General features: G+C 43.3%; 1 protein-coding gene across 2 annotated transcripts in view; it reads left to right on the top strand.

Moving 5' to 3' along the window:
* Positions 1 to 10,641: 10,641 nt before the first annotated feature.
* Positions 10,642 to 24,638, top strand: part of TMEM178B (transmembrane protein 178B) — a 367,738-nt gene continuing 353,741 nt past the window's right edge. For both annotated transcript variants that reach the window (XR_006104266.1, XM_042470422.1), the window contains exon 1: positions 10,642 to 11,028. Coding sequence is in view for 1 of the 2 variants with exons in the window: in XM_042470422.1 (XP_042326356.1) it covers positions 10,647 to 11,028 (382 nt within the window). In the remaining variant the exon portion in view is untranslated. The remainder of the gene's footprint in view (positions 11,029 to 24,638) is intronic.

Genomic DNA, 24,638 nt, shown 5'->3' with positions numbered 1-24,638 from the left:
CAGAAGAGAAGCTGATAATATTTGAAAGCTTATCGAAGAAGGCTTTCTTTGTCCCTCTCCTTCTAGAACCATCTGTTCTTTTAATAGAAATGTGAGAAATTTATCAGCTGTTGTTTCCTCACCCTGCAAAGGAGATAGAGATAGGGAACATTTCACCTGTTGAATTTTTGCACCTAACAGAGATTTTTTTAAAAACATGGCCAAATTTTCCCTTGTTCACACACAACATTGCTCACTGTTTCAAAGTGCTCCCCGCTATTCTATACTAATACTAAAACTGCCATCCTGTGACATGGAGGAAAGAACATGAAGTTTACTTCCCAAGGCTGAGCTGTGAGTAGCAGTCTGAGAGTCTGAGTAGCAGGTTGTCAGGCACCAATAACTCCAAAGGATGGAGAAGGCCTGGCCCTACCACTAAACAGACTGAGGCAGCTGCTTCAAATAGTTGCTGTAAGGTGTCATGGAAAAACCCAAAGCAAATTGCTAATTATCTGTTACTGTAGTATCTTTGCTGTCAATGACAGAGAGAAATGCTTTTCTGTCTCCTGTGACAAAATGATTTGTCTGATTTGGGTGCAGCTTGAATTATGTGAGTTGGGAGATGCCATTTCCTGCTCTATCTCAGGCAGCAAAATGTCTTGGCATAGTCTGGTGATAAAGGCAGTAATCATCAATCTACACAATGAGGAAAGTGAAATAGTTAAGGATTTCCCATGCCTTGGATCAAGCACTGATCAGAAAGGAGACTGCAGTCAAGAAATAAGAAGGCTAGGAATGGGAAGGGCGGCTATGAAATAACTAGATAAGATCCTAAAGAGTAAAGATCTACAACTGAGCATCAAAGTTAGAATTGTGCATGTCGTATTCCTTATCACCATGTATAGACGTGATAGCTGGACAGTTAAAAAATCCAACAGAAAGAAAAGCAATTCATTTGAGAAGAGAAGAGCGCCGAGGATACCATGGAGAGCCAAAATCCTTGAACAGATCAGACCTGAATCCTTCCTGGAAGCCAAGATGATTAAATTGAGACTCTTCTAGTTTGACCATATCATGAGAAGGCACAACTCATTAGAAAAGACAATTGTGCTAAGAAACATAGAGGGCAGTAGAACGTGGGGAAGATCATGTATCAGATTGCTTGACTTAATTAGGGAGCTCATAGGCCTGAATCTACAAGATCTATGTAGAACAGTGGAGGATAGGCACGCTTGGAGATGTCTCATCCATAGGGTCACTATGCGTCAAGGTTGACTTGAGGGCAGTTAACAACAACAGGGCCAAAGAGTCAGTGAGAAGTGAAGGACAAATTGAAAAGAAGGGCTGAGGAGCAAACCACTTCAAGGTCAAAGAACAACCAAAGGAGAGCATGGGAAGACCTCTGCTTTAAAGGAACTATCCAGGGTTCTGAAACTTAACCATAAATACATCCAGTAGCTCCTGTAAAGTTCAGCTCCAACTTACCACTCCAGTGACGTGGCAGCCACCAGTCAACACTGGAAGAGGAGTCTAATGTCTGAGGATACTGACCTAGGCAAGTTATGCTGGTGATACATTTTGGCCTGAGCATATCTTTCTGGGGAGAGGTGTGGGAGAAACTGCAAGCCAGCAGTGGAAGAGCCCACAGTCCTTCCTGTGCTACACCCTCTGTTTATGAACCCCGAACACACACCATTCATATAACATGCATATCATTACATCCCCCAGTAGGTTCACATCCTTTCATTCACTGGCGTACACCTGTAAGCCAGTTAACACATATATATCAATACAAGCTGAGGAACCTGGTTCCATTTGTCTTCCCTGATCGGAAAGTGAGAGGCACACAGATTTTCCAGGGACCAATTTTAAGGCTTCTGGAGTGCATGGAAACAGCAGCTTCTTTAGAAACCAGCTCCTTGTATCCCTTATCTTTCTTTGAAATGCTTCTGTGTTGCATCAGAAATCTCTGAGGTGACAATTAAAATTAATGCAACAGCTGTGCTGGCTGGGATGATGGGAGTTGTAGCTGAGAACATCTGGAGGCCACCAGGTTGAGCAAGGCTGCAGGAGCTATGAGGATGCAGGTGGGCTGTGAAAGACTTCTGAGATGTTTTAAAAATGTAAATAAATCAGTTCCTGATTTTCAGTATGCTTAGAGTGGTGGTCCCTGGACTTTTCTATGACAAACCAGCCTAAGAAAGAAAGGAACAGTTGTAGTAAATGGGCATAAATATGATGCTGCTCCCAGATACATTGGGAAACTCTCCCTTGCCAGTTCTTTGCATCAGTTATTTATGAAGCACTGTTTTAGACTATGACTCTTACAATCTGGAAACCAAGCCCTATGAGGAATAATAAAGGGAGTTAGGTATTTTTCGCATGGAGAACAAAAAACTGAGAGGTCATATGACAGCCATCTTTAAATATTTGAAGAGCTGTCATGAAGAAGATGGAGAAAGTGTGTTTTCTGCTGCTCCAGCAGATCCAAACCAATGGCTTTAAAGAATAGGAAAGGAGATTTCAATCAAACATAAGGAGGAACTTCCTTATGGTTTAATCAAGGGTGAGAATCATGAGGCCTTCCAGAGGTTGATGGATTGCAACTCCCATCAGCCCTATCTAACATAAACAATAATGAGAAATACTGGGGATTGTGATCCAACACACAATTGCAACCCATGTGGCAAAATAATAATAATAATAATAATAATAATAATAATAATAATAATAATAATAATAATTTTTTATTTATGTACCACTTTTCCACAGATCAAAGTGGTGTACAGACAATTACAACCATACACACATTTCATAAAAGGATAAAATCCTATAATAAAACCATACAATTACAGAACTCTAAGCACAATCATTCGCCTTCAAGGGTAAGCAGGGAATTGATGGCAACAGGGTAGATAACTTCATTCTTCAGGGGGGAAGGGTTGACAAAAAAGAAGAGTTTTAAGCCTCTTTTTGAATGTTTCTAGGGGAGTTGTCAGACGGAGCTCTTCGGGTAGATCATTCCACATCTGTGGGGCCACCATTGAAAAGGCCATCTGGGATGTGGCAACATATTTGGAAGGTGGAATTACGAGTAAGTTCTTCCCAGATGTTCTGAGTGTGCAGGGTGGATCATATGGGGAGATGCGGTCCCTCAAGTAACTCGGGCCCAAGCAAGGGCCCAGTGGCAACTTCTCAGGATCCTTTAGCTGTCAATCTTTACATTGGCAGAGGGTGAACTAGAATCATAGAATCATAGAATCATAGAGTTGGAAGAGACCACTAGGGCCATCCAGTCCAACCCCCTGCCATGCAGGAAATCCAAATCAAAGCATCCCTGACAGATGGCCATCCAGCCTCTGTTTAAAGACCTCCAAGGAAGAAAACTCTATCACCCTCCGAGGGAGTGAATTCCATTGTCGAACAGCCCTAACTGTCAGGAAGTTCCTCCTAATGTTCAGGTGGAATCTCTTTTCTTTTAGCTTGCATCCATTGTTCCGGGTCCTGTTCTCTGGAGCAGCAGAAAACAAGCTTGCTCCCTCTTCAATATGACATCCCTTCAAATATTTAAACAGGGTGATCATATCACCTCTTAACCTTCTTTTCTCCAGGCTAAACATCCCCAGCTCCCTAAGTCGTTCCTCATAGAGCATGGTTTCCAGACCTTTCACCATTTTTGTCCCCCTCCTTTGGACACGCTCCAGTTTCTCAATGTCCTTTCTGAATTGTGGCGCCCAGAACTGGACACAATATTAGAACACAATCTTAGAAGATGGTTCTAAGGGCCCCTTCCAGCTCTATGAGTCTTTGAATCCCTTATAACTTGCCATGCTCTGCAAAGCTGATGACAGCAATGGACAAAAAACATCTTGGTGTCTAAAGATTCCCCTCTTTTTCTATATACTGTAATAGCAGTGGTTTACCACTGTTAAAGACAGTCATTTTATTGGAGGTGTCTAAAAATGGGCAAAAACATCTCTGCAGTTGCTAAGCATCTATATAACTTGAAGTGGCTGCAGAGAGCATTTGGTGGCATAGCAACCAGAAGTCAAGCTGTCCTGCGTTCTCTGGCTATGCTACTTGCTACAGCTACACTTCTTGAATTTGGGATCGGCTGGAGCAGAGTAAAGAATGGTTGTTTATCACAGGAATAGACAACACGTGTCCTCCTCTTCCCCAGCTATTATTGGATTGCCAATTCCCCATTTCCTTAATAATGGCTACTGCTGGATTAGTGATAGTTTCCCGGGGTGTGAGTTTCTCTTTCAGAAGGATGGATACTGGCTCAGTTAAGAAGCAATTTCATTTAGCAGAGTTTGCTGAGAAATATGCTGAATCTCTTGCATGTATTCCTCTGACATTATCCTCAGCATATGCAAAGTAAGCCAGGCATTATTCAAGTTATACAGCTGAAAAGTCTACTCTGTTGTTGTATGCCTTCAAGTTGTTTCTTGTCATGAGGTTTTCCTGACAATGTTTGTTTAGAGAGGTTTACTAGTTTACTCTAAACATACATTCCAGATGTATATTCAGGTTACCGAAGTCTTAACTAACTAAAGCTGCTGCCACACTGTAGAATTAATGCAGTTTGACACAGCTTTAACTGTCATGACTCCAGCCTATGGAATCCTGGGATTTGTAGTTTGTTGTGGCACCAGAACTCTCTGATAAAGATTGAAAACATATCCAGGGGTAGCTATGTTGGCCATATAGTAAAGTAAACTATCACCCCAAACCCACAAAACAGTGATACCTTTATTGGATCAACCAAAACACAAAATACACGTTGCAAGCTTTTGAAGCTCCACTGGCTTCTTCATCAGGCAAAGGTACAGGAAAAAGATTTTTTTTATTATTATGTTAGTTATAGCCCTGCATTTGGTTAAGATGTTGTGGTTGTTGTCCTCAGTTCAGACGGTATGGAAGACGGTATATTCATGCAGATGGGCCCCTCCTTCTTCTGGCCCTGTGGGTACTGGAGATAGATTCAATCCTGGAAATAAACTTTAAATTTTATTAGCAGGACAAGATGACCGAAGGCCATGTATTACTATAGCTGAGCAAATCTGGAAATCTTGAGAGAATGTGTGAAATAGAACAGAGGCATGCAGGAAAGCCTTACACTACCTAACCCTCTTTGCTCTAATAGCAAATGGGAGAGGGGAGTGTGAAGAGAAAGCTTTAGTGAAGCAGCAGTTTCCAACAGCTATGTTGACTGGTGCTGCTGAAATTTGTAGTTCAACAATGTCTGGAAGGCTACAAGTTGCTCACTCTTGCTTATCACATTGAGGTTTGGAGGTCCTTTCCAAACAGAGGAACACCTCTGTCTTTCTCTACAGGGAGCATATAACCCCATTGTTTTATTTTATTATAAGAGTTTTTAGACTGACTTTGTCTGGAAGCCACCTTAGGCTCCACTCTGAAATAAATAATGAATATATAATGCAACTGTCAGTGCGGAATGTGAGAGAATGATAATCAGCGTTAGGTTTTATGCATTATCCTGATAAAGTGATAATCAAATTGCAGATTTGGGATTTTTTTATAATGAACTAACACAATTATACAATTTTTCTGAACTTCACTGCAAACTTTACAGCTTAGGGACAGAAACTTTACTGTCCTCTAGGCAAATCAATCGATTAATTGACATCTCCCTCCCAAATCTGACCAAGCTTTTGTTTTTCCAAGTCTCAGCTAAAGCCACATTTGGGTCATCACCAAGAGTGATGCACATGGCACCTTGGACTGCAAAATTCCCCCTTGCGTGCTCCTGGCAACCAAATTTTTGTTTTAAAAGTAAATATCAGAAATGTAGTGGAGGTTTGTGGCTCCCATGTCAGTGAGATGGTGAATCCATTTGGGGTTTTAATTTAAACTTTAAAGGAACTAGCCAAGATGCTGAATCTGTTTTGAGTTTAGGGTTCAGCACCATGGCTACATGAAGGTTATTATTGCTCAGGTGTCTTCAGCCTGAAAATACTTCCCCAGAAAATGCTTCTAATTCTAAAGTTCATGCCAAAATTCTGCTGAAATTGCTTCTTCTACACAACTGTGAAAAGGCCTGGAGTCCTGTCCCCCTTTTCATCAAGGCACTTTAGACAAAGAAAACCTACTGTATCAGATGGGATCTCAGCTACTCCCTCCATCAGCAGTTAGTGGGTTATAAAAGTTATCTTCATATTTCAATACTCTTTGTCTACTACAGTGGGCTCTTGGTATCCACTGGGTCTTAGTTTCATGACCCCTGTGGATACCAAAATCCATGGACGCGCAAGTCCCATTAAATACAATGGAGTAGTAAAATGACCCTTATATAAAACAGAAAAATCAAGTTTTGATTTTTGGAATTTATATTTGCTCTGAAAAATTTCATGACATGGTTGGCTGAATCCATGGCTAAAGAATCTGTGGATACAGAGGGCTGGCTGAAATTCAGGTAGAGCAAATTACTTGAAGTTGCATATTGACAGAAGTTAGTTGAAAAATTGGCATTTTTAATTGGATATTGATCGTATGAGGGCTGGTTCATTTTTTGGTTCAGTTTTCTTTATATTCTAATGCATGACTTCTTAATCAGGAGCCTGTTCTCCTCCAGATATCAAATGAGTACTTTGTGCCATTCCAGCAGTCTTATATCTGCACCTCTTGGTCATGAATATCTCTTCCCCGTGTCCATTTTGTTTTCCAGATTTGTTTCAAAGCACTCTCTCTAGTTTTCCCAGATACACTTAGAGGAACAATTTATTCTAACTCTTTTGTAAAACATTATCCTGTTTTTTTTCTTGGATGGCTGCCTTCTATGGTCTCTCTTACTCCCCCCCTACTTTTCCTCTGGACCAGGGTCCGGGATTGTGAGTCTCTTCTGATGTTGCATCACCAGTCCCAGCAGCCAAAACAGCATAGCAGATTATGAGGAATATTGGGAGTTACTTTTTCAACTAGCAAAGTTTGAGAGTAGTATAGGATCCCAGAGACTAGATTTCAAACCCCTGCTTTGTAATGGGTCACCTTGGGTATGGCACATTCTCTCAGCCTCAGAGGAAGGCAAAAACAACCTCCCTGTGAACCAATCTGGCAGAGAAAACCCAGTCACAGGGCTGCTGTAAAATGGAAACAACCTGAAAGAACATTACAAGGGGCGCTACAGTCTATACACTCCACATTATTGCACTACACTCTGGTAGCACTGCTATCCCACTTTTCCTGCTCTGGCTGCCTCCTGTTACATTCTGAGGTTTGTAGTTCAGGGAGGCCTAAGAGCTCTCTGGCTGAGAATTCTAAATGTCCCTCCTTAAACTACAAATCCCAGAATGCAACAGGAGGCTGCCAGAGCAGTTAAAGTGGAATAGTAGTGCTACCAGAGTGTAGTGCAGTAATCTAGTAGGGTCTATTTGACTGCAGAATTACAGATTTTGGCCAACAGAATACGGAGAGCCAAATGATTCCTAGACTAGCGAGTACAGTATTCTGCTTGCTTTATTGTCTCTGTACCTTAAGCATTCCAGCCAATGGTTGCCAGAGACTGAACTCCTGGTCCCTCTTTGGACAGAATAGTATCCATTGCCAATGATTCCAGATCTTTTTCTCCGACACATGTTCGACAAGTCTGTTAAGAACTATAAGGAGAAAATCAATTCATTTGAGATGTGGTGCTGGCGAAGAGTGCTGAGGACACCATGGGCAGCCAAAAAAGCAAACAAATGAGTCCCAGAACAGATCAAGCTGGAAATCTCCCTGGAAGTCAAGATGATTAAGTTGAGGCTGTCATACTTTGGCCACATCATGAGAAGGAAGGACTCCTTGGGAGAATACATGAATGCTAGGAAAGGTGGAGGGATGTAGAAAGAGAGGGAAACCGTGTCCTAGATGGATGGACTGTATAAAGAAGGCCATGGATATGAATTTGCAGGAACTAAGCAGAGCAGTGGATGATGGGGAATCTTGGGAGCTGTCTCATCCACAGGGTCGCCATGAGTAGGGACTGAAGGGGGTTAACAGCAACGACAGCAATAGATGGACCTAGTATCTGGTACCCCATTGGGAGAGGAGCAGGTGCCAGAAATAATAATCCTGAGCCGGGGTTCCCAGAACAATTTTTTAAAAAACATATTTTAATTTTAGTGCCTGGAATTCCCAGACTTTCACAGCCTTGAGCCATGGTAGTTGAAGTGGGACTGAACCGGATTATTTCTGCCGTGTGGATGCAGCCTTCCCTCCAGGGAGGCGCGCAGGTTGCCTTTAAGGAGGCGAGGGAGCGCCATCGGGCCTGAGGCTCCCGTTGCCCGGCTGACATCCCCGCCTTTGGGGCTGCGGAACCACGGTCCCCGGGTCTGGGTCGGCTTCAGCCAAGGCTGGATCGGAAGGAGCCGAGATCCTGGAATCGTAGAGCGGAGGATCCGGAGTCACGCCGAATCGGGGAGGGGCAGAGGCCTTGCGAAGTCCAAGGCCGGGAGGGCGCTCTGCAGAGAAGGCAAGGCAAGGCAAGGCGAAGCCATCGCTCCGGCAGCTGGCCTTCGGTCCCTTCCATTTTCGGGGGTGAGGATGGAGGAGGAAAGTCATTCCCAGTAGAGGAAGAAGGGACGAGGAAGAGGAAGAGGAAGAAGGGTGGATCAAGAGCGAAATGTCGGAAAGGGCTCTCGTCCAGCGGTTGATGGAAGGACCTTTCGGCTCGTAGGAGGAAAACGACTTGGGAAGATAGATAGACAGACAGATAGATAGATAGATACTATAGCTTTCAAAGGCGAGGAGGAACCTTCCTGGTGGATCGGGCCCCGCGGGGAAGGAAGGAAGGAAGGGCCCCGGGGCAGCCCTCCAGCTCTTGGCCAGAGCCCCAGATCTGGACCCGCTTCCCCCCTGACTTCCCCGGGCTTTTCAAGGCGGGACCCACGCAGCCCCTCGGCCTCCCCTCCAGACAGAGGCTGCAGCCCCTCGGCCTCCCGGGCTCTAGGCCTCCCGATGGAGCCTCCTCACTAGGTCTAGAAAGGGAGCTCTCTCTTCCGCAGGGAAAGGGAAGAAGCCGAGAGGAAAGGAAGGAGGCAAGCGAAAGGGAGGGAGGGAGGGCAAGGCAAGAGGAGGAGGAGGAGGAGGAGGGAGAAACTCAAGGAGCCAGCGCCAAAGGAGGGAGAAGGGAAGGCAGGAGGAGAAGGAAGGAAAACAAGGGGCCAAGATAAAAGGAGGCAGAGGAAGAGACAGGAGAAGGGGGGGGGGGGAAAGGAGCCACCAGAAAAGAAGGTAGAGAGGAAGGAAGGAGAAGGAGGGGAAACAAAGAGCCAACGCAGAAGAAGGTAGAAGGGAAGAGCAGAGGAGAAGAAAAGGGAGAGGAAAAGGAGCCAAGACAAAAGGAGGCCGAGGAAAAGGCGGGAGAAGGGGAAAAGAAGGAAGAGGAGAAGACAGAGGGAGGAGAAGAAAAGGGTTAAAAAGAAGAGCCAACACAAAAGGAGGGAGGGAGGAAAACAGGGGGAGGAGGAGAAGGGGGAAAAGGAAGGTAGAGGGGAAGAGAGGAGGAGGAAGAGGAGGGAAGAGGAGAAAGGAGCCAACGCCGAAGGAGGGAGAGAGGAAGACAGGAAGGAGGCCAAGGAAGAGAAGGAGGGAGAAGAAATCAAGGCAAAGAAGAGAGAAGGGAAGACAAGAGGTGGAGAAGGAGGAGAAAGAGGGAAAGGCAGCCAAGGAGACAGGCAGTACTCCCCGGGGTTGGCTGGCGCTCCGTCCTCCCTCCGCTGGGCTTCCTCCGGGGAGAGCTTCTTCCGCGACCCAGGCGAGGCGAGAGCGCTGCCTGCCTGCCTGCCTCCCTCCCTCCCTCCTCCAAGGCGGCCTTGCCTCCCTTCCTTCCCTGCCTCGGTCCCCGGCGCCCCTCCGCCTTCCTCCTCCGGGGGCTGGCGCCCGGGCGAAGCCTTGCTCCTCGGGGCTGGGCTCCTGGGGGCTCCGCCGGAGCCATGCCGGGGCTTTGCGGCAAAAGAGCGGCGGCGCTGTCCGGGCGAAGAGGGAGCGGGGCTGGCCGCAGGCTCCCCTTGCGCTGAGGAAGGAAGGAAGGAAGAGCAGGAGGCCCTGGAGGAGGAGAAGAGGAGGAGGAGGAGGAGGAGGCCTGCCTCGGCTGCCGCTTCTCCCCTGAGAGACCTCCTCCTTGGACCAAAGCGGCGGCGCCCCTCGCAGCCCCTCAGCCTTGGAAACCGAGCTTCTCCTTCGGAAGGGGCTTTAGGGCTCTCCCTCTTCCTCCCAGGGCCCTCCTTCCTTTCCCTCCTTTCGTGCCTCCAAGGCGCCTCTGAGGGAAGGGAGGAAGGTGGCCCAGGTTGAAGGGACTCCTTTGGAGGGAGCAAGATGAGGCAGGGAGCCACCTGAAGGCCCCCAGGCCCAAAGCCCTTCTCCTTTGGCCTGGTCCTTCTCTTCATCGTCCTTGGAAGGAAGGCCCAGGGCCCTTGACCCCCAGGACAACGGTGGGCCTCCTCTCCCCCAGAAGGACTTGAGGGATCTCCCTTGGCTTCTGGGCGACCACTGAAGGAAGGCCTTCTTGGCCTCATCTCTGTGTCAGCTTTGGGGAGGGTGGCAATTGTTCCTACTACTACTACTACTATTACTACTACTAGGAGGACTACTACTGCTGCTGTCCCTGCTCCTCTTTTGCCTCTCCAGTGAAGAAGATGCCCATGGTGTTTCTGTGAAGCTGAGGCATGGCTGCCGGAAGGTTGCTCCTCTACGCCGGCCTCTCCTTAGCCTTGTGCGCCCTGGGCATGCTGGCCGTGGCCATCTGCTCGGACCACTGGTACGAGACGGACGCCCGCAAGCACCGGGAGCGGTGCAAAAGCCTCACCACCCGGAGGAATGACCCCGGCTTCATTTACAACTCCAACAACAACCTGCCCCTCAGGGCCAGCAGGTCAAGGCTGGACCGCTGGGAAGGGAAGCTGCTCTTGGCCAGGAACCGCAGGCAGCTCTTTGCCATGAGCGCCGTGGACGAGTGCAACCGGCAGTACAACTCCACCAACATGGGCCTGTGGCGCAAGTGCCACCGGATGGGCTTCGACCAAGACATAGAAGAGCTCATCGCTAAAGGTAGGGCCTCTTCCTTTCTTTTTTGGCCAAAGTGAGCAGAGCACAGTCATAAACATCATCTGATACTTACAAGTCCATTGAGTTTCACACCACTTACTCTCGAGTCACAGGCAAATGGAGTATGAGACGATATCAAAACATCTTTAAGCCCAATGCAAGCGTCTACCCTACAGGTGGCTGGAAAGCATTGCCCTTGGGACCCATGTGGCTCCCAAGGCTGTTTTTGTGGCCCTCGGCCCATCTCTTCGCTAGCCAAAAAAAAGAGAGGTGGGTGTATACTGTCCCTTCTAGAAGCCTCCAGGAATTGTAATTCACCTTTAAAAAACTTGCACTCCTTCCTCCCATTGTTTATGATAAAATAAATAAATAAATAAATATCATGTATCAAAACCAGGACTCTTAAGGTTTTTATCTGTAGTCCATGAAGAATCCCTAAGGCTCTTGGACCCATTGCAGCTGCCCATCCCAATCTGCTCAAAGTATGGCTTTCTTGCTTCGGGTTGTGATGTCCACAATCTCCCTGACTTGAGTAATGCCTTTGGCGTTATCCTTGTGCGGGGGAAGGAGGGCTGGTGGCAGTGCTCTGAAATGCGCTCGATCTGGACATCAAGGGTGAGGACATTCTGTGGAGCTGCAGTTCTGGAGGAAGGCCTTTGTAAGGTCATCCATAGAACCTCTCTTCTAATTTGTGTCGTGTGGTTTTGATAAGGCTGCATACATCACAGTAACATCTAGAATTCTCCCTTCATGCATGAACAGCAGAGAGAAAACACAGAGCCAAGCATTTGGAATCAGACTCTGATTAGCTGAATCCAGCTAATTTTTGGTCATCACTAATCTTACACCAGAAAGCTAGATGCCTTCTGAATTAAACTAATAGGTTTCTATTAGCATCTGATGGAAAGGAAACAAAGGGAAATGCAAGCGACTGAATGAGAAAGAGAGAGAAAAGAGTTTGCTGGTTACAGGTTATTTATAAATGGCTCCTTGAACTGCAGTTAGCAAAAATCTTGTTAAACTGATGCATTGAGAAAGCTCTGGAAGGGAATCATTTTTTTTTAACTCCCCAAGAGATGCATCTGGTGGCCCAAGCACCAATATATTATCCTCTCCTTTTTCCATGAAGCATTTGGCTGCAGTCATTGTCAATACGCCTGTATTATTTCTTCTGTTCATGTCACAGAACACCAAAAGGAATGTAAGGGAATTGGCTGTAGCTGAATATCAATCAGGGGGAGTCTATGTATTTAGAAGATGTGTAAGGCATGAGCAGATTGTTTCTGCATGACTCCTGTTTTGTGAAACAAAACAGTCTCCTCAAGTGTTCCTAAGGCATATTAAAGGCATCACCTTGTTAGGCTTTATTTTCTGGACGAGAGAAAGGTTGGTTTACCCTCCTTCTTTCTTTCTTTTTTTCAAACGCCAAGGAGCTGCATCACTCCTTCAGCTAAATTTCCTTCGGTTTCTTAATGGTTTATCTTCTGGGTAAATTTCTACTAAATTTGCATAAATAAATATATAACTTGGTTCCATTTGTTTTATGCAGTGGTTGCAAAGGTTAGCACAGAGACACAAAAACACCCTGTAAAAATGAGCCCTCCCATTGGAAGCTTGTCGCCTCTTTGTTCCGAGTTCAAATGCAATCTTAGGTTTAATGGCCTGGAGGCATTTCAGGCTCGTGGCTGCTTGGTGACTTCATCAAGTGCACTCTTGGCTCTCTTCCATTTGGTAATGGGCAACTGTTCCTAATCAAAAGCTGTCATCATGGTTGGCACCTTGGTTGGCAGGCTCAGCTGGGAAACCAAGGTTTCTTCCAGGTCAGGGTTTATTGACATAGCCTCGGAGGGAATGAGGGGGGTACATCTTGGATGGACCCCTTCTCTGGTTCAAGTATGTAACGGGAGTCTCTAGTGCTCCTGGGTGTGAATAGACACTGGCATTTTTATCCTTGTTTTAAGCACAGAAAAGGGCATTGTGTTCTAGTCTGCAAATCGGAATTACATACAGCTCACTTTAGGAATGAAGCTATTGGGAAGATTTGAGAAAACCACCAATCCTCAATTTCACCAACCCATTAGCAAAATGGAAATAGGATAGACATGGTTATTATAAGGATGAGATTACTTGCCTGAGGGAGAGGATGAGGTGCAAAACAAAACAAAATTCATTATAAAAATACAGTCTGGTATAACAAACAGAATATATGGAACATTCTGCTTTTCCTAGTTGCAGTCTAATTTTATCCATCTATTCCTCCCTCATGGCTGCCGCTTATCATTTACACAATACTTTCAATTTACTAAGCATGTTGCTCTTTTTATTTTATTTGCTGTCACTCTGCATTAGACCTGATAATTAGATTTTAACAGATAGAGAACTGAGGTTGAGAGACAGCGGCTTGCCGAAGGCCACATTGTGAGTTCAGGGACCAGATTGGGAAGCCAAGATTCAGATCCCTGCCTGGAGATGGAGCTCATTGGTTGACTTTGGACAAGCCATTCTTTTAGCCATATTACCACACAAGGAGAGGAGAAAATGTCCAAACCAAGCATCATGGAGGAGGAATGGAATACAAATACATAAAAGGATAGATTCTATTTCAGTTCCAGCTAGAGTATACACATTGAAATGAATGGTATGTGGTTTTCACTACTTGTTTAAATCCTTTTGGTCACAATAGCATTAGTCCTGTTGGGATTAACATTGGATTTAGTTCAAATGACAGAAGGGCACTTTGAGTTTATGTTATTCCATGCCCAAGTATGACTTAAACTGGCAGACTGCAATTCCCTTATAACTGGTTTTGATTGAATGATATTACTGTCCAGCAACTTCTATATTGCAATATTTCCCCTTCTCTTGCTCTAATACATGCTATATAGATTTTGAAATGAGTCCATAAATTTCAGCTGGTCTAGAATGCAGGAGGTAGAACTTTGGAGCTGGTTGTAGGGTGCACACAATTCCCCTCTTCTAAGCTTAACCACCTTTGTGTTTTTCCCCCCGGGGGCAAGGATTCAGTTCAAAATGTGGACACATTATTAAAGGCCTAAATTATTTAGGACAGGGATTGGAATCATGCAGCCATTCAGAGGATATTCAGCTGCAGTTCCCAGCACTCCTCAGCACTGATTGTTTTAGATATGTCTGCTGTGTCTTGCAGTCTAATAATATATGGAGGCCTATGCGATTCCCATCTCTGGTTTAAGACCAAGATATAAAGAGAAGCATTTGGTCCTGTATGAGATGCTCATTAAGATAAACTGGATATGCTCTCTTTTACAACTGTTGATCTTCCAATTACATTTAGCGTGGATGTAGGAGAAGGCCTTCTGTACTGTAAGTCTTAGGCCTGCTGTCCTTCAGGTGGCTAGTAAAAATATTTATTTATTTATTTATTTATGGTATTTATACCCCGCCCTTCAACCCTAAAGGCTATCAGAGCGGCCATTTGACCTTCTAAACTGTTGTTGTTTTGAATTCTTTGACCCTGAGTTTTTAACCTGTTGTTTTCTGATATCTTTTTGGCTTATTTCTTGTCACAGCAAACTGTGTGTTCCTCTGTTGTTTTGGATTATAGATCTTGCAATCCCTAAGTATGGTCATGTTGCCTATGGTCCAAAACACACTGCAGAAATAATCCAGTTTGAGACTGCTTTAAGTGCCTTGGCTCAGTGCTAGGGAATCCTTGAAATGGTACTTTATTGTGGAACAAGATCTCTCTGACAAAGAAGGCTAAATGTCTCACAAAATTACACTTCCCAGAATTCCCTAGCATTGAGTCAGGGCAGTTAAAGCGTTCGCAAACTGGATGATTTCTGCAGTGTGTTTTTGATCCATGTTTTACACAGCATAATTTGGAATATCTGAAGGAAACCATGTTGCTTATCAATGCTTGAAGCAATCTTATAATGCGTATTATAACGGACAGAAAGGGTATTTAAAATATTTTTTTAAACATAAAATAAGGGGCAACTGAGTTAGAAAAAATGGTAATCTATAATTCTAAGAAAAAACAAAATGTAATATTTTTAAAAAATGTTGACACCTTTTTAAGGCAAAGCACATGGGGATATTGTCATGAAAACATAACAACATTCCTTTTAGATCTGACGAAAGCATATATAGTCCAGCAGTCTATTTCAATAGTGACTAGATGCTTAGGGAAAGCCCACAAGCAGGACACATAATTTTATGAGATCTTGCAGAACAACACATTTATTAGGGAATGAGATTCATCAGGTGCATGGCGATTCAACTGTAAAGTGCAGTGCAACTTGCTGGCAACTGATCCATATACTACACTGAAAGATGAGCAGGTGTCTGAACCTCTCATGTTCTGGATGACATCATTAGGCCCTGCAATAGAGGAGTTCTATATAGGACAAGCAGACAAGTTTCTGTGCAAAAGATTAAATAAATAGAAATCTGATATCAGACACAGCAATATTTGAAAGCCAGCAGGAGAACATTTCAGCATTCTAAAATCCTTGGTCACTGATCTCAAGATGGTTGTTCTTAATCAAAGGAATTTCTATCCATCCATCGACTGTTTCATTTATATCCCACTGTTCTTTCACGCTTGTGGTCAAGGTGGCTTACAGAAAGACAGAGAATATGATTTGTTTATTTTAAAATGCATTTAGAGTATTGCTATCCTGCTCTTCAGCTGCAAAGACTCACAGAGCATCTTGCAGATTGTTAATTTGACAGTTCCCTGCTCTCAGGCTTACCATCTAAAAAGACATGACACCAAAGGAGAAGGGAATGGCAGTGGGGCAGGGGATCAAGTTCAGTAGATACTGCCTTTTCTTTTCTTCCTCAAAGGACTGGGTAGTGGCAGCTGGAATGGAGGGAAGGTCTTCCATCTGCTTCTGGGTCTAGGCATGGTGGAGCTGTGCCTGCCTCTTCTCCACCTTTGAGGCCAGGATGGTAGACATTAAGATGGAGGGAGGGCCTTTCATTTGCCTTTGGGGCTAGGCCTGATGGAGCTGTAGATGCCTTTTCTCTCTGTATGAGGCCAGGTTGGTAGCAGATGGGAGGGCCATTTATGTGCCTCTGAGGCTAGGCGTGATGGAGCTGTACCTGCCTCTTCTTCTCTCCCTCTGAGGCCAGGGTGGTAGCAGTTCAGTAAAAGACATATGGTTACAAACATACAAAATCAAGATTAAAATAGTATTAAGTAACAGACTTTCAGAGTCAAAATTCAATGTGAAACTACTGAGCAAGGTTAGCTCTTTCTTCTATGTCTTGAATAGGATAAAAGTCTTCTATCACTCTACATGGGATAAAGATGTCCACAGCACAAGAATGTCTGTGTTATTGGCCAAAATTTGATTTCTGAATTACCATTGCTAAGCCAGTTACCACTGTCTGTACTTTATGCATTTCAACTTATATGTCTATATCCCTACCAGCTGGAGATAATGCTTATGCATCTGATAAAGTGTCTGGGGTCCATGAACGTTTATCCTGTTTTAAAAAGTTAATCAGTAAATGATTTCTCTTGTCCTTGTAAGAAGTTGCCAAGTCAAAAGATATCAGAAGACCTGATTCCTTTATATCAGCCTGCTGGAGGAAAGCTATCTTTATCTCTGCTTAACAAGTGCACCCACTCTGAATGCAAGCAAATATGTGTGTGTATTATGATCTTTCTTTAACATCCACAAATGCCAAGTCTATATACAGGGCTGGACAAAAGATAGATCTTGTTCTGTTGATAGATCCCTGGCTGATCTGTAGTAGATTGGCAAAGATTTTTGACCTCCAAGCAGCAGTATGACCCCACTTAAGTTATACCTCACAAATGAAGTACACATGTTCAAAAATCAGTGAAATGATTTTGCGAAATGGGGAAGAAATGACATATCCCATCAAATTACTGGGTCAATTTCATAAAGATTTTTTTTCCTTTGGAGCAATGGGAAGGTAATTTACAGATGGGAAAAGGAGATTCAATGGTTCTGCTTAAATCCAATTGCAAGTCTAAACTAGAACAGCCTCACTGAATCATTTGCTGAGTGGTAAGTCACCATGAACATAAGCCCCATTGATTAAATGGGCCTGTTCTAGTTGGGAGCAGGAATTGGATGTAGGCCAAAGTGGTTGGTTAATTGTTGGATTATCTAAACTATCGCAATAGAAAATAGGTTATATGGCCACTTATGGTTGGCAATCAGATATATTGGAAAAGACCAAGTTATTAAAAATAGTATTCTGACTAGTTTCATGGGAGTTTTGTGGGGTTTGGTTTCTCATCTCTCTTGATCTGATGAAAATGTGAAACAGAAAGCAGAGTTCCACCTGATTTAAGAACGGCCCTCATTGACTTTCTAGGCTGCATCGACGATATTGATTTCAGACAAAAAGCTATTTAAGTGAAGGATACCCATAGCCACTGTTGTGAATTCCATGCCTTTAAAATGGTCTTTGACTGCCAGCTATACTTCCAGGTATTCATCGTTCCAGCGAACTGCACTTTCACAATTAAACACTTTTGGAGAACCTTTATAAATCTTCCCCTAGAAAGAAAGGAAATGAAGTCCTTATTGTAAAGCAAAAGAGCACAGTAGAAGATTCACATCATTTTCTATGTTGACTTTGATTGGAGATTGCTGTATACACTTCAGGCAGCTTATTTGATCTTATCAGTTTCAGAGCTGTTTCTGAATACATCTATTTGGATTCACTGGTGGGAAACCTGGAGGCTTCCATATGAGTTGGATCTGCTCTAGTTTTAAGTTGAACTTTAAATGAGCTATCCAAGGTGTTGAATTTGATTCCCCCCCCCCCCCCCCCCAGTTCCTTTAAACTCAAACTAAAATTGGGAGTAGATTCACTGCCTCCGTTAAAGTGAAGGCCACCATTGTTTGCATTATGTTGAACTTTGATATATTACCTACATATCACATTATCTCTTGTTTGAGCCAAACTGAGTCTCTGCCACTGGATCCACACTGGAACTGCATAAAGAGGAAATGGGATGAATAAAATCTATTGACAGGGAAGGCCAAGGACATGACCAGTACAATTTGTGTACATTTACTAAGAAGGAAGCTGTAATGTATTAGGTTAATCCCATGTAAATGTCCATAGGATTTCAGTTAAAATGGTAATTAATCTTAGATTATTACAGATAGGAGTGATCTCTTAATGTGCTTTCCTATATTAAGGCTGCATCTGCACTGCAGAATCAATGCAGTTTGACACTGCTTTAACTGACATGGCTCAATGCTATGGAATTCTGGGAGTTGTAGTTTTGTGAGATATTTAGCCTTGACTGTCAGAGAACTCTGGTTCCACAACAAACTACCAATCCCAGGAATCCAGAGGATGGATCGATGACAGTTAAAGCGGTGTCAAACTGCATTATTTGTGCAGTGTAGATGCAGTCTAAGTAGTCCTTCTTCTTGTGTAAAGAGTTACCTGCTCCAGTCTGTGAGGTGGATCTCACTCCTTCTGGTCCTTTATTTTCATGGAATCATAGAGTTGGAAGAGACCACAAGGGCTATCATATCCACCTATCTGCCATGCAGGAATACTCAAGCAAAACACCCCCGACAGATAGCCATCCAGCCTGTATTTAAAAACCTCCAAAGAAGGAGACTCCACCACTTTCCAAGGGAATGTGTTCCACGTCAAACAGCTCTTAATGTCAGGAAGTTCTTCATAATGTTGAGGTGGGATCTCTTTTCCCGCAGTTTGCATGGTTCTATTCTTCGCCAGGTCCTATTCTCTGGAGCAGCAGAAAACAAGCTCCATCTTCAGTATTTCATCCCTTCAGATATTTAAACATAGCTATCATAGCATCTCTTAACCTTCTCTTCTCCAGGCTAAACATACCCACTCCTTAAGTTGCTCCTCATATGGCATGGTTTCCAGACATTTTACCATTTTGGTCGCCCTCCTCTGGACATGCTCCAGCTTCTCAACATCCTTTTTGAACTGTGGTGTCCAGAACTGGACACATTATTCCAGGTGAAGCCTGACCAAAGCAGAATAGAATGGCACTATTACTTTCCTTGATCTAGACATTACACTTCTATTGATGCAGCCTAGAATCACATTGGCCTTTTTAGCTGCCACATCACACTGCTGACTCATGTTCAAATTGTGCTCTACTAGGACTCCTAGATCCCTTTCACATGTACTGTTGTCAAGCCAGGTGATCCCTGATCTTATATCTGTGTATTTTATTTTTTCTGTTTTAGTGTATTATACATTGATACATTTTTATTAATACAAGATGTGCAACACGACAATATAGTATGAAGTGTTCCTGTTCAGAACTCTCCATTATAATCCTTTTCCTCCTTCACAACTATAAATTAGGATTCTGTGCCCAGTGAGCATGTGCAGTTCTCATGCAGGGGGAGGTGTTCCCTCATATTTTTTGTACTTCTTTAAACCTTAGTGTTTCCTAGAGGGTGTTGTGGCCTCCCTGTTGTGCATGGATGGTGGTGTTTTGGCTAGATATGGATTGCCATTTAGAACTGAGATCGCTATTAAGATACTAGACATATTCAAGCAGAGAGTTTTCAGTACAGTTAATATTACTGTCCCTTAGTCAAATTCAAAATTCTGTGGCATAAATATAATAGTCGGTCCCAGCTGGAGTCATTCTATTGTATCAGTGAGAAGTAGGCTAAGGCCTGTTACAGACTGCCAAAATAAAGCTGCTTCGGGTCTCTTTGGAGGTATGCTATTTAAATGATGCATGCGTCCTAAGAATCCAGAAGCTGCACCAAAAGCTGCACTCCGGTGCTTAGGAATGGAGTGTGGCTTTGGTGCGACCTCCGGACTCTTAGGACCCATGAATCATTTAAATAGCATACCTCCAAAGAGACCCGAAGCAGCTTTATTTTGGCAGTCTGTAACAGGCCTAAGTCAATCTTCATGTAAAGCCCATTTATTTAGTGGGTCTACTCTTTAGAGATTAACAGTTGGATTTAGGTCAGAAAGAGCAGAAGACACACAACAAAACAGTGAGAAATCAGACAAAACAAAAGTCATAACCATGGAGGAGTACCTTTTAGAATCCCCTGACTCCATTATTCTTCAGACATGTTAACACTGCATTTTCTTTGTCTGAAATATATACACAAACAAATTTTATTTGATCTTGCAAGACCATTTTTGATTGTTTAGAATACATGATTCTCATTTGTCAGAGCATAATTCATATAGTGCTTTCAATTCTTTCATCAGCTGTTTTTTTCTCATTTTAAAATGGTTTTGTCAATTTTACCAGATTTTAAGCGCTCTGAAGGGCATGTGATGCCCAATTTATTAAAAAACAAACGTATAACTGTTGTATTTCAACAGCTGTCCAAAGAAGCCAATATTAAATAATGTAGTGGAAGGTGAAATGAACCACTTGTGGGAAGCTTGCAGTAACGTGAGAGCTCTTTGCCTAGACCTCTGGGCCCTAGAGGAACATCACTATCTTGTTTTTTTTGGAAAGCTGCCACTGACAATGTTCCACCTGACCCTATTGCTGGCTTCTGCCATAACTGGATTATTCCTTTATAAACTGATATATCCACATTTTCCCCCATAGACCTGTTGCTGCCAGTTTACATTTTGTTTTGTGGAAACTGGACTTAATTGCAGAAGCAAAAGCCAGGCGCCAGGGGGACACACTGCAATCTAACATCAGTGTGAACAAACTTCTCTTAGTCAGGACATCCATAAGAACACTACAGACAATTTCACCTTTGTTTAGAATAGCTACAAGCAATGAGAGTGTGGTGGAGTCTCCCTCCTTGGAGGTGTTTAAACAGAGGCTGGATGGCCATCTGTTTATGCTTTGATTGAGAGTTCCTGTATGGCAGGGGGTTGGTCTGGATAGCCCTTGTGGTCTCTTCCAACTCTATGATTCTGTAAGAAGCAAAAGCATAACAATTTCCCAAAAACATTAGGAGACAGAACTTTTTTCCCAATTGAGGCCAAGTCATAAGAGCCTTTCTGAGTGAAAAAGGGTGCATTATACTTGAACTAGTGGTACACAATATCCCAGGTTTGGATTGGATTAAGTGGAGCCAGTTGAAGGTATTGAAGGAGCCCTGGTGGTGCAGTGATTAAATGCCGGTACTGCAGCCACAATGTTGTGAGTTCAGTCCCAGGGTTCCAAGGCTGACTCAGCCTTCCATCCTTTTGTAGGTTGGTAAAATTAGTACACAGCTTGTTGGGGGTCAATTGGCTTACAGATTGTAAACCACTTAGCGAGTGCTGAGTTCACTATTAAGCGGAATAGAAATGTAAATGTTGTTGTTGTTGTTGTGAGTCTTCAAGTTGTATCCCAGGGTTTTCTTGGCAAGATATGTTCAGAGGGCATTTGCCTTTGCCTTCCTCTAAGACTGAGAGAGTGTTGCTTGCCTAAGGCCACCCAGTAGGTTTCCATGACCGAGTGAAGATTCAGTTCCTAGTCTCTCAGATTTCTAGTCCAGAACTCAAACCACTACACCACACTGGCTTTCATTGAGGAGATACACCTCTGCACCTCTTAACACAGTTGCATGCAAAATTCATCAGCTCCTGCAGTGGCTCCATATGATATAGCAGATGCCAGAGGATCCTCCTGAACAATAGGGTCCTGCAAAGGACAGAACAGAACAACCTTCCCGTTTCCATTGCTAGAGGAAGCAACAGGAAGGGAAGACCCCCCACAGTTTTGGTGATGCAGATGTTAACAATACCGTAGGGTGTTTAAACAAAGGAGTGCAATGGTCTTGGGGCAAATCTTGCTGCCCACCTCTGACCTAGTCCCAGTAAGTGATATATTAGAATACTTGGAAGTCTGCCATGACAAGATATACTGAGGGTAAAATCATCCATATTATCTCTAATTTTCATGTCATTATTGATTCACTTCCTATGGAGGTGTCCAGAGTTCCATCTAGTTTGATTATATGGGATTAATTTCCGTTAATGCAGCCAGAGGTGCTTGGAGAGGGGCACCTATGTTTTTGATCATTGCTCACCTTGGTTCCTCATCACTGAACTGCACTTCATTATGTGGGTTCAGGGGATTATTAATGCGTGAGAAAATGAGTGGTCTGTGCCAATTTAAAAGAACTTGTATTCAAACTGTTCCTTTAAAAAACCCTAGCTGGATCCTGAAGGTTGTAACAGCTATCATCCAGGTACAAATATTCACTCTTTGGGCATCTTATTTTTAGGAAGCTGATGGTGGTTTAGCCTAGGCAGTCATGGATGAAATGTTTCAGTTGTACCTATTTCAATTTTTCTTCAGGCCAGGGTTTATTACTGCAGACTCTGGTGGATAACCTTTGCCAAGTGAACAATAGAGAAGTGTAACTTTATTCATTTTGCTTAATTTCTCAAAAATCATGACATGTTAATGGTCTGACTCTCTGGGCTGGAATTAGGAGACCTGGTGACTGCTCATATCTGCACTTGGTTCCATCTTATCTTCCATGCTCTTTAGTACATGAAAATACTGTATACTGTGTAGTCTAGTTCATTCAACATTTGGAGCAAAGTGTCATTACTATACTGATTACACACAGATAAATTAAATTTGTTATCATAATCAAAGGACAGTAGTAGATCATAACACATGGTTTCAAAGGAATGGAGTGCCTTTTTCCAATTTTTGATACAGTTGTAACCAGCTACAGTAGTCTGGTAACCTCCTAATTATAATATGTTGTATGTGGAGCTGCAATTGAAGATAACTTTTAAACTAATATTAGTTCAGAATCCAGCTGCTAGAATTATGATTGGTTTAGGTAGATGAAGCATTACTGCAACAGTTGTTAAAGAATGACACATTACACATTTCCAAGCCCAATTCAGAGATCAGCATGGTGTAGTGATTGAGTGTTTGACTAGGATTCCAGGAGCCCAGGATCTGAATCCCTGATCCCTCTGGGTGACTTTGGCCAAGTCACACTCTCTTGGCTAAGAGGAAGGCAGTGGCAAACCTCATCTGAACAAATCTTGCTAAGAAAACGCTGTGTTAGGGTTGCCATAAGCTGGAGGTGACTTGAAGGCACATAGCAACAACAACAATAGCTCAGTTCAAACTGTTGGTGCTTACCTTTAAAATCTGAAACAGTTTGGAACATAACTAACCAAAGCGGCTGCTCTCCTATAATGTTTTGTCAGTTTACTATGGTTCCCATATGAGCCTCCTCTTTGAGATGATGTACTTATAGAAAGTAGGTGGAGTTTTCTGTGGTGGCATGCCAAATTTGTAACATCTTTCCTAGGTATGTCGGGTCTTTAGGTGCCAGGTCAGGAGATTTTCATTTGGTGAAATATTTAATTTTTTAAAATTGCTTTTGTCTGCACATCTATGCCCCCCTCCCCTGTCCAGTTTTATGAAGGATAATACATTGTTTTTATTATATCATATACTTCTGTGGGACAAGTAAGGAGAAAGAGCAGTCTGGAATTTTAAAAATAACAAAATGTAGTTATTTTTTCATGTAGATGTGCGATGAGGGTAGGGATTTAATAAGTCATTGACCATCCACATGCTAAGGAATTGCTTCCAGTTTTTGCCTTGCTGATGTGGAACTAAGTTGGGAGTTGTTGGCTTTGGCTTTATTGTTGTACTTTCTCAGAAGTTCCTTGCCCACTTCCCTCAAGGAAGCAGAAAGAAATGGATATTTGCATAGAGTGCCCTGCCTTGATTGTGAATGGAAGCCCAAGGGGCAAAAATAGTTCTGGAATAGCAGGGCTGACCCAGCTGTACATAGTCTATATAATTAATTCAAGAAAGAATCTCAGAACCTTGGACAGCTTCAAGCAGACAACTTGCCACAATGATAGCTGAAAGAAACTGAATGGTATTGCTATAATCTTACTGCAGCCATCCCCTCATATCCACAGATTCTTTATCTGCAGATTCAACTATCCATGGCTTGAAAAGATCCCAAAACCAGATATCAAGGTCCCATTGTATTGTTCCTGAAGATATAACTGTGTTTGGTAGGTCTTGCCAGGCATGTTACCCAGACTGATAAGTGGGCTTTTTGGAGTGAGATGCTGTTCTGGACAGAATGCTGCCTGGCTGGATAATCCAGGTCAGGAACAACAATCTCTGACATTTCTGTTTGGGAAGCCTATGGTTTGTGTGTCTTTGGCTCTGTTACAACCATTTTAAAAACACATTTGTAGTTTGAACCCATGATCATTTTAAGTCAGTAGCTCCTTTGCTGTATCTGGATTTCCAGGTTGCAAATGGGAATTGGGTCTGTACGATTTGTCATTGGTTTTTAACCAACCACTATATTGACTCCTCCATCCTTAAAACTGGCCTATATAATAATAATAATAATAATAATAATAATAATAATAATAATAATAATAATAATAATAATAGGATTTATTTATATACCGCCCAATCACTGGGAATCCAGCGGTTTACAACAGAGGGGATAATAGACGGTTCCCTGCCCTCAGGCTTACAATCTAAAAGACATGACACAAAAGGAGAAGGGAATAGTGAGGGGGAGAGGGGATCAGGTCCAGCATTCTTCTCTCCCTCTGAGGCCTGGACCAAGGCAGATGCACTGGAGGGAGGGCTCTTCTTCTTCAGGCTAGCCCTGGTGGAGCTGGGCCTGCCTGGTCAACTCCCT

The sequence above is a fragment of the Sceloporus undulatus genome, chromosome 5, assembly GCF_019175285.1.
Source record: "Sceloporus undulatus isolate JIND9_A2432 ecotype Alabama chromosome 5, SceUnd_v1.1, whole genome shotgun sequence".
Lineage (NCBI taxonomy): Eukaryota > Metazoa > Chordata > Lepidosauria > Squamata > Phrynosomatidae > Sceloporus > Sceloporus undulatus.
The sequence above is the reverse complement of the archived record's forward strand: the minus strand, read 5'-3'. Positions and strand labels throughout refer to the sequence as shown.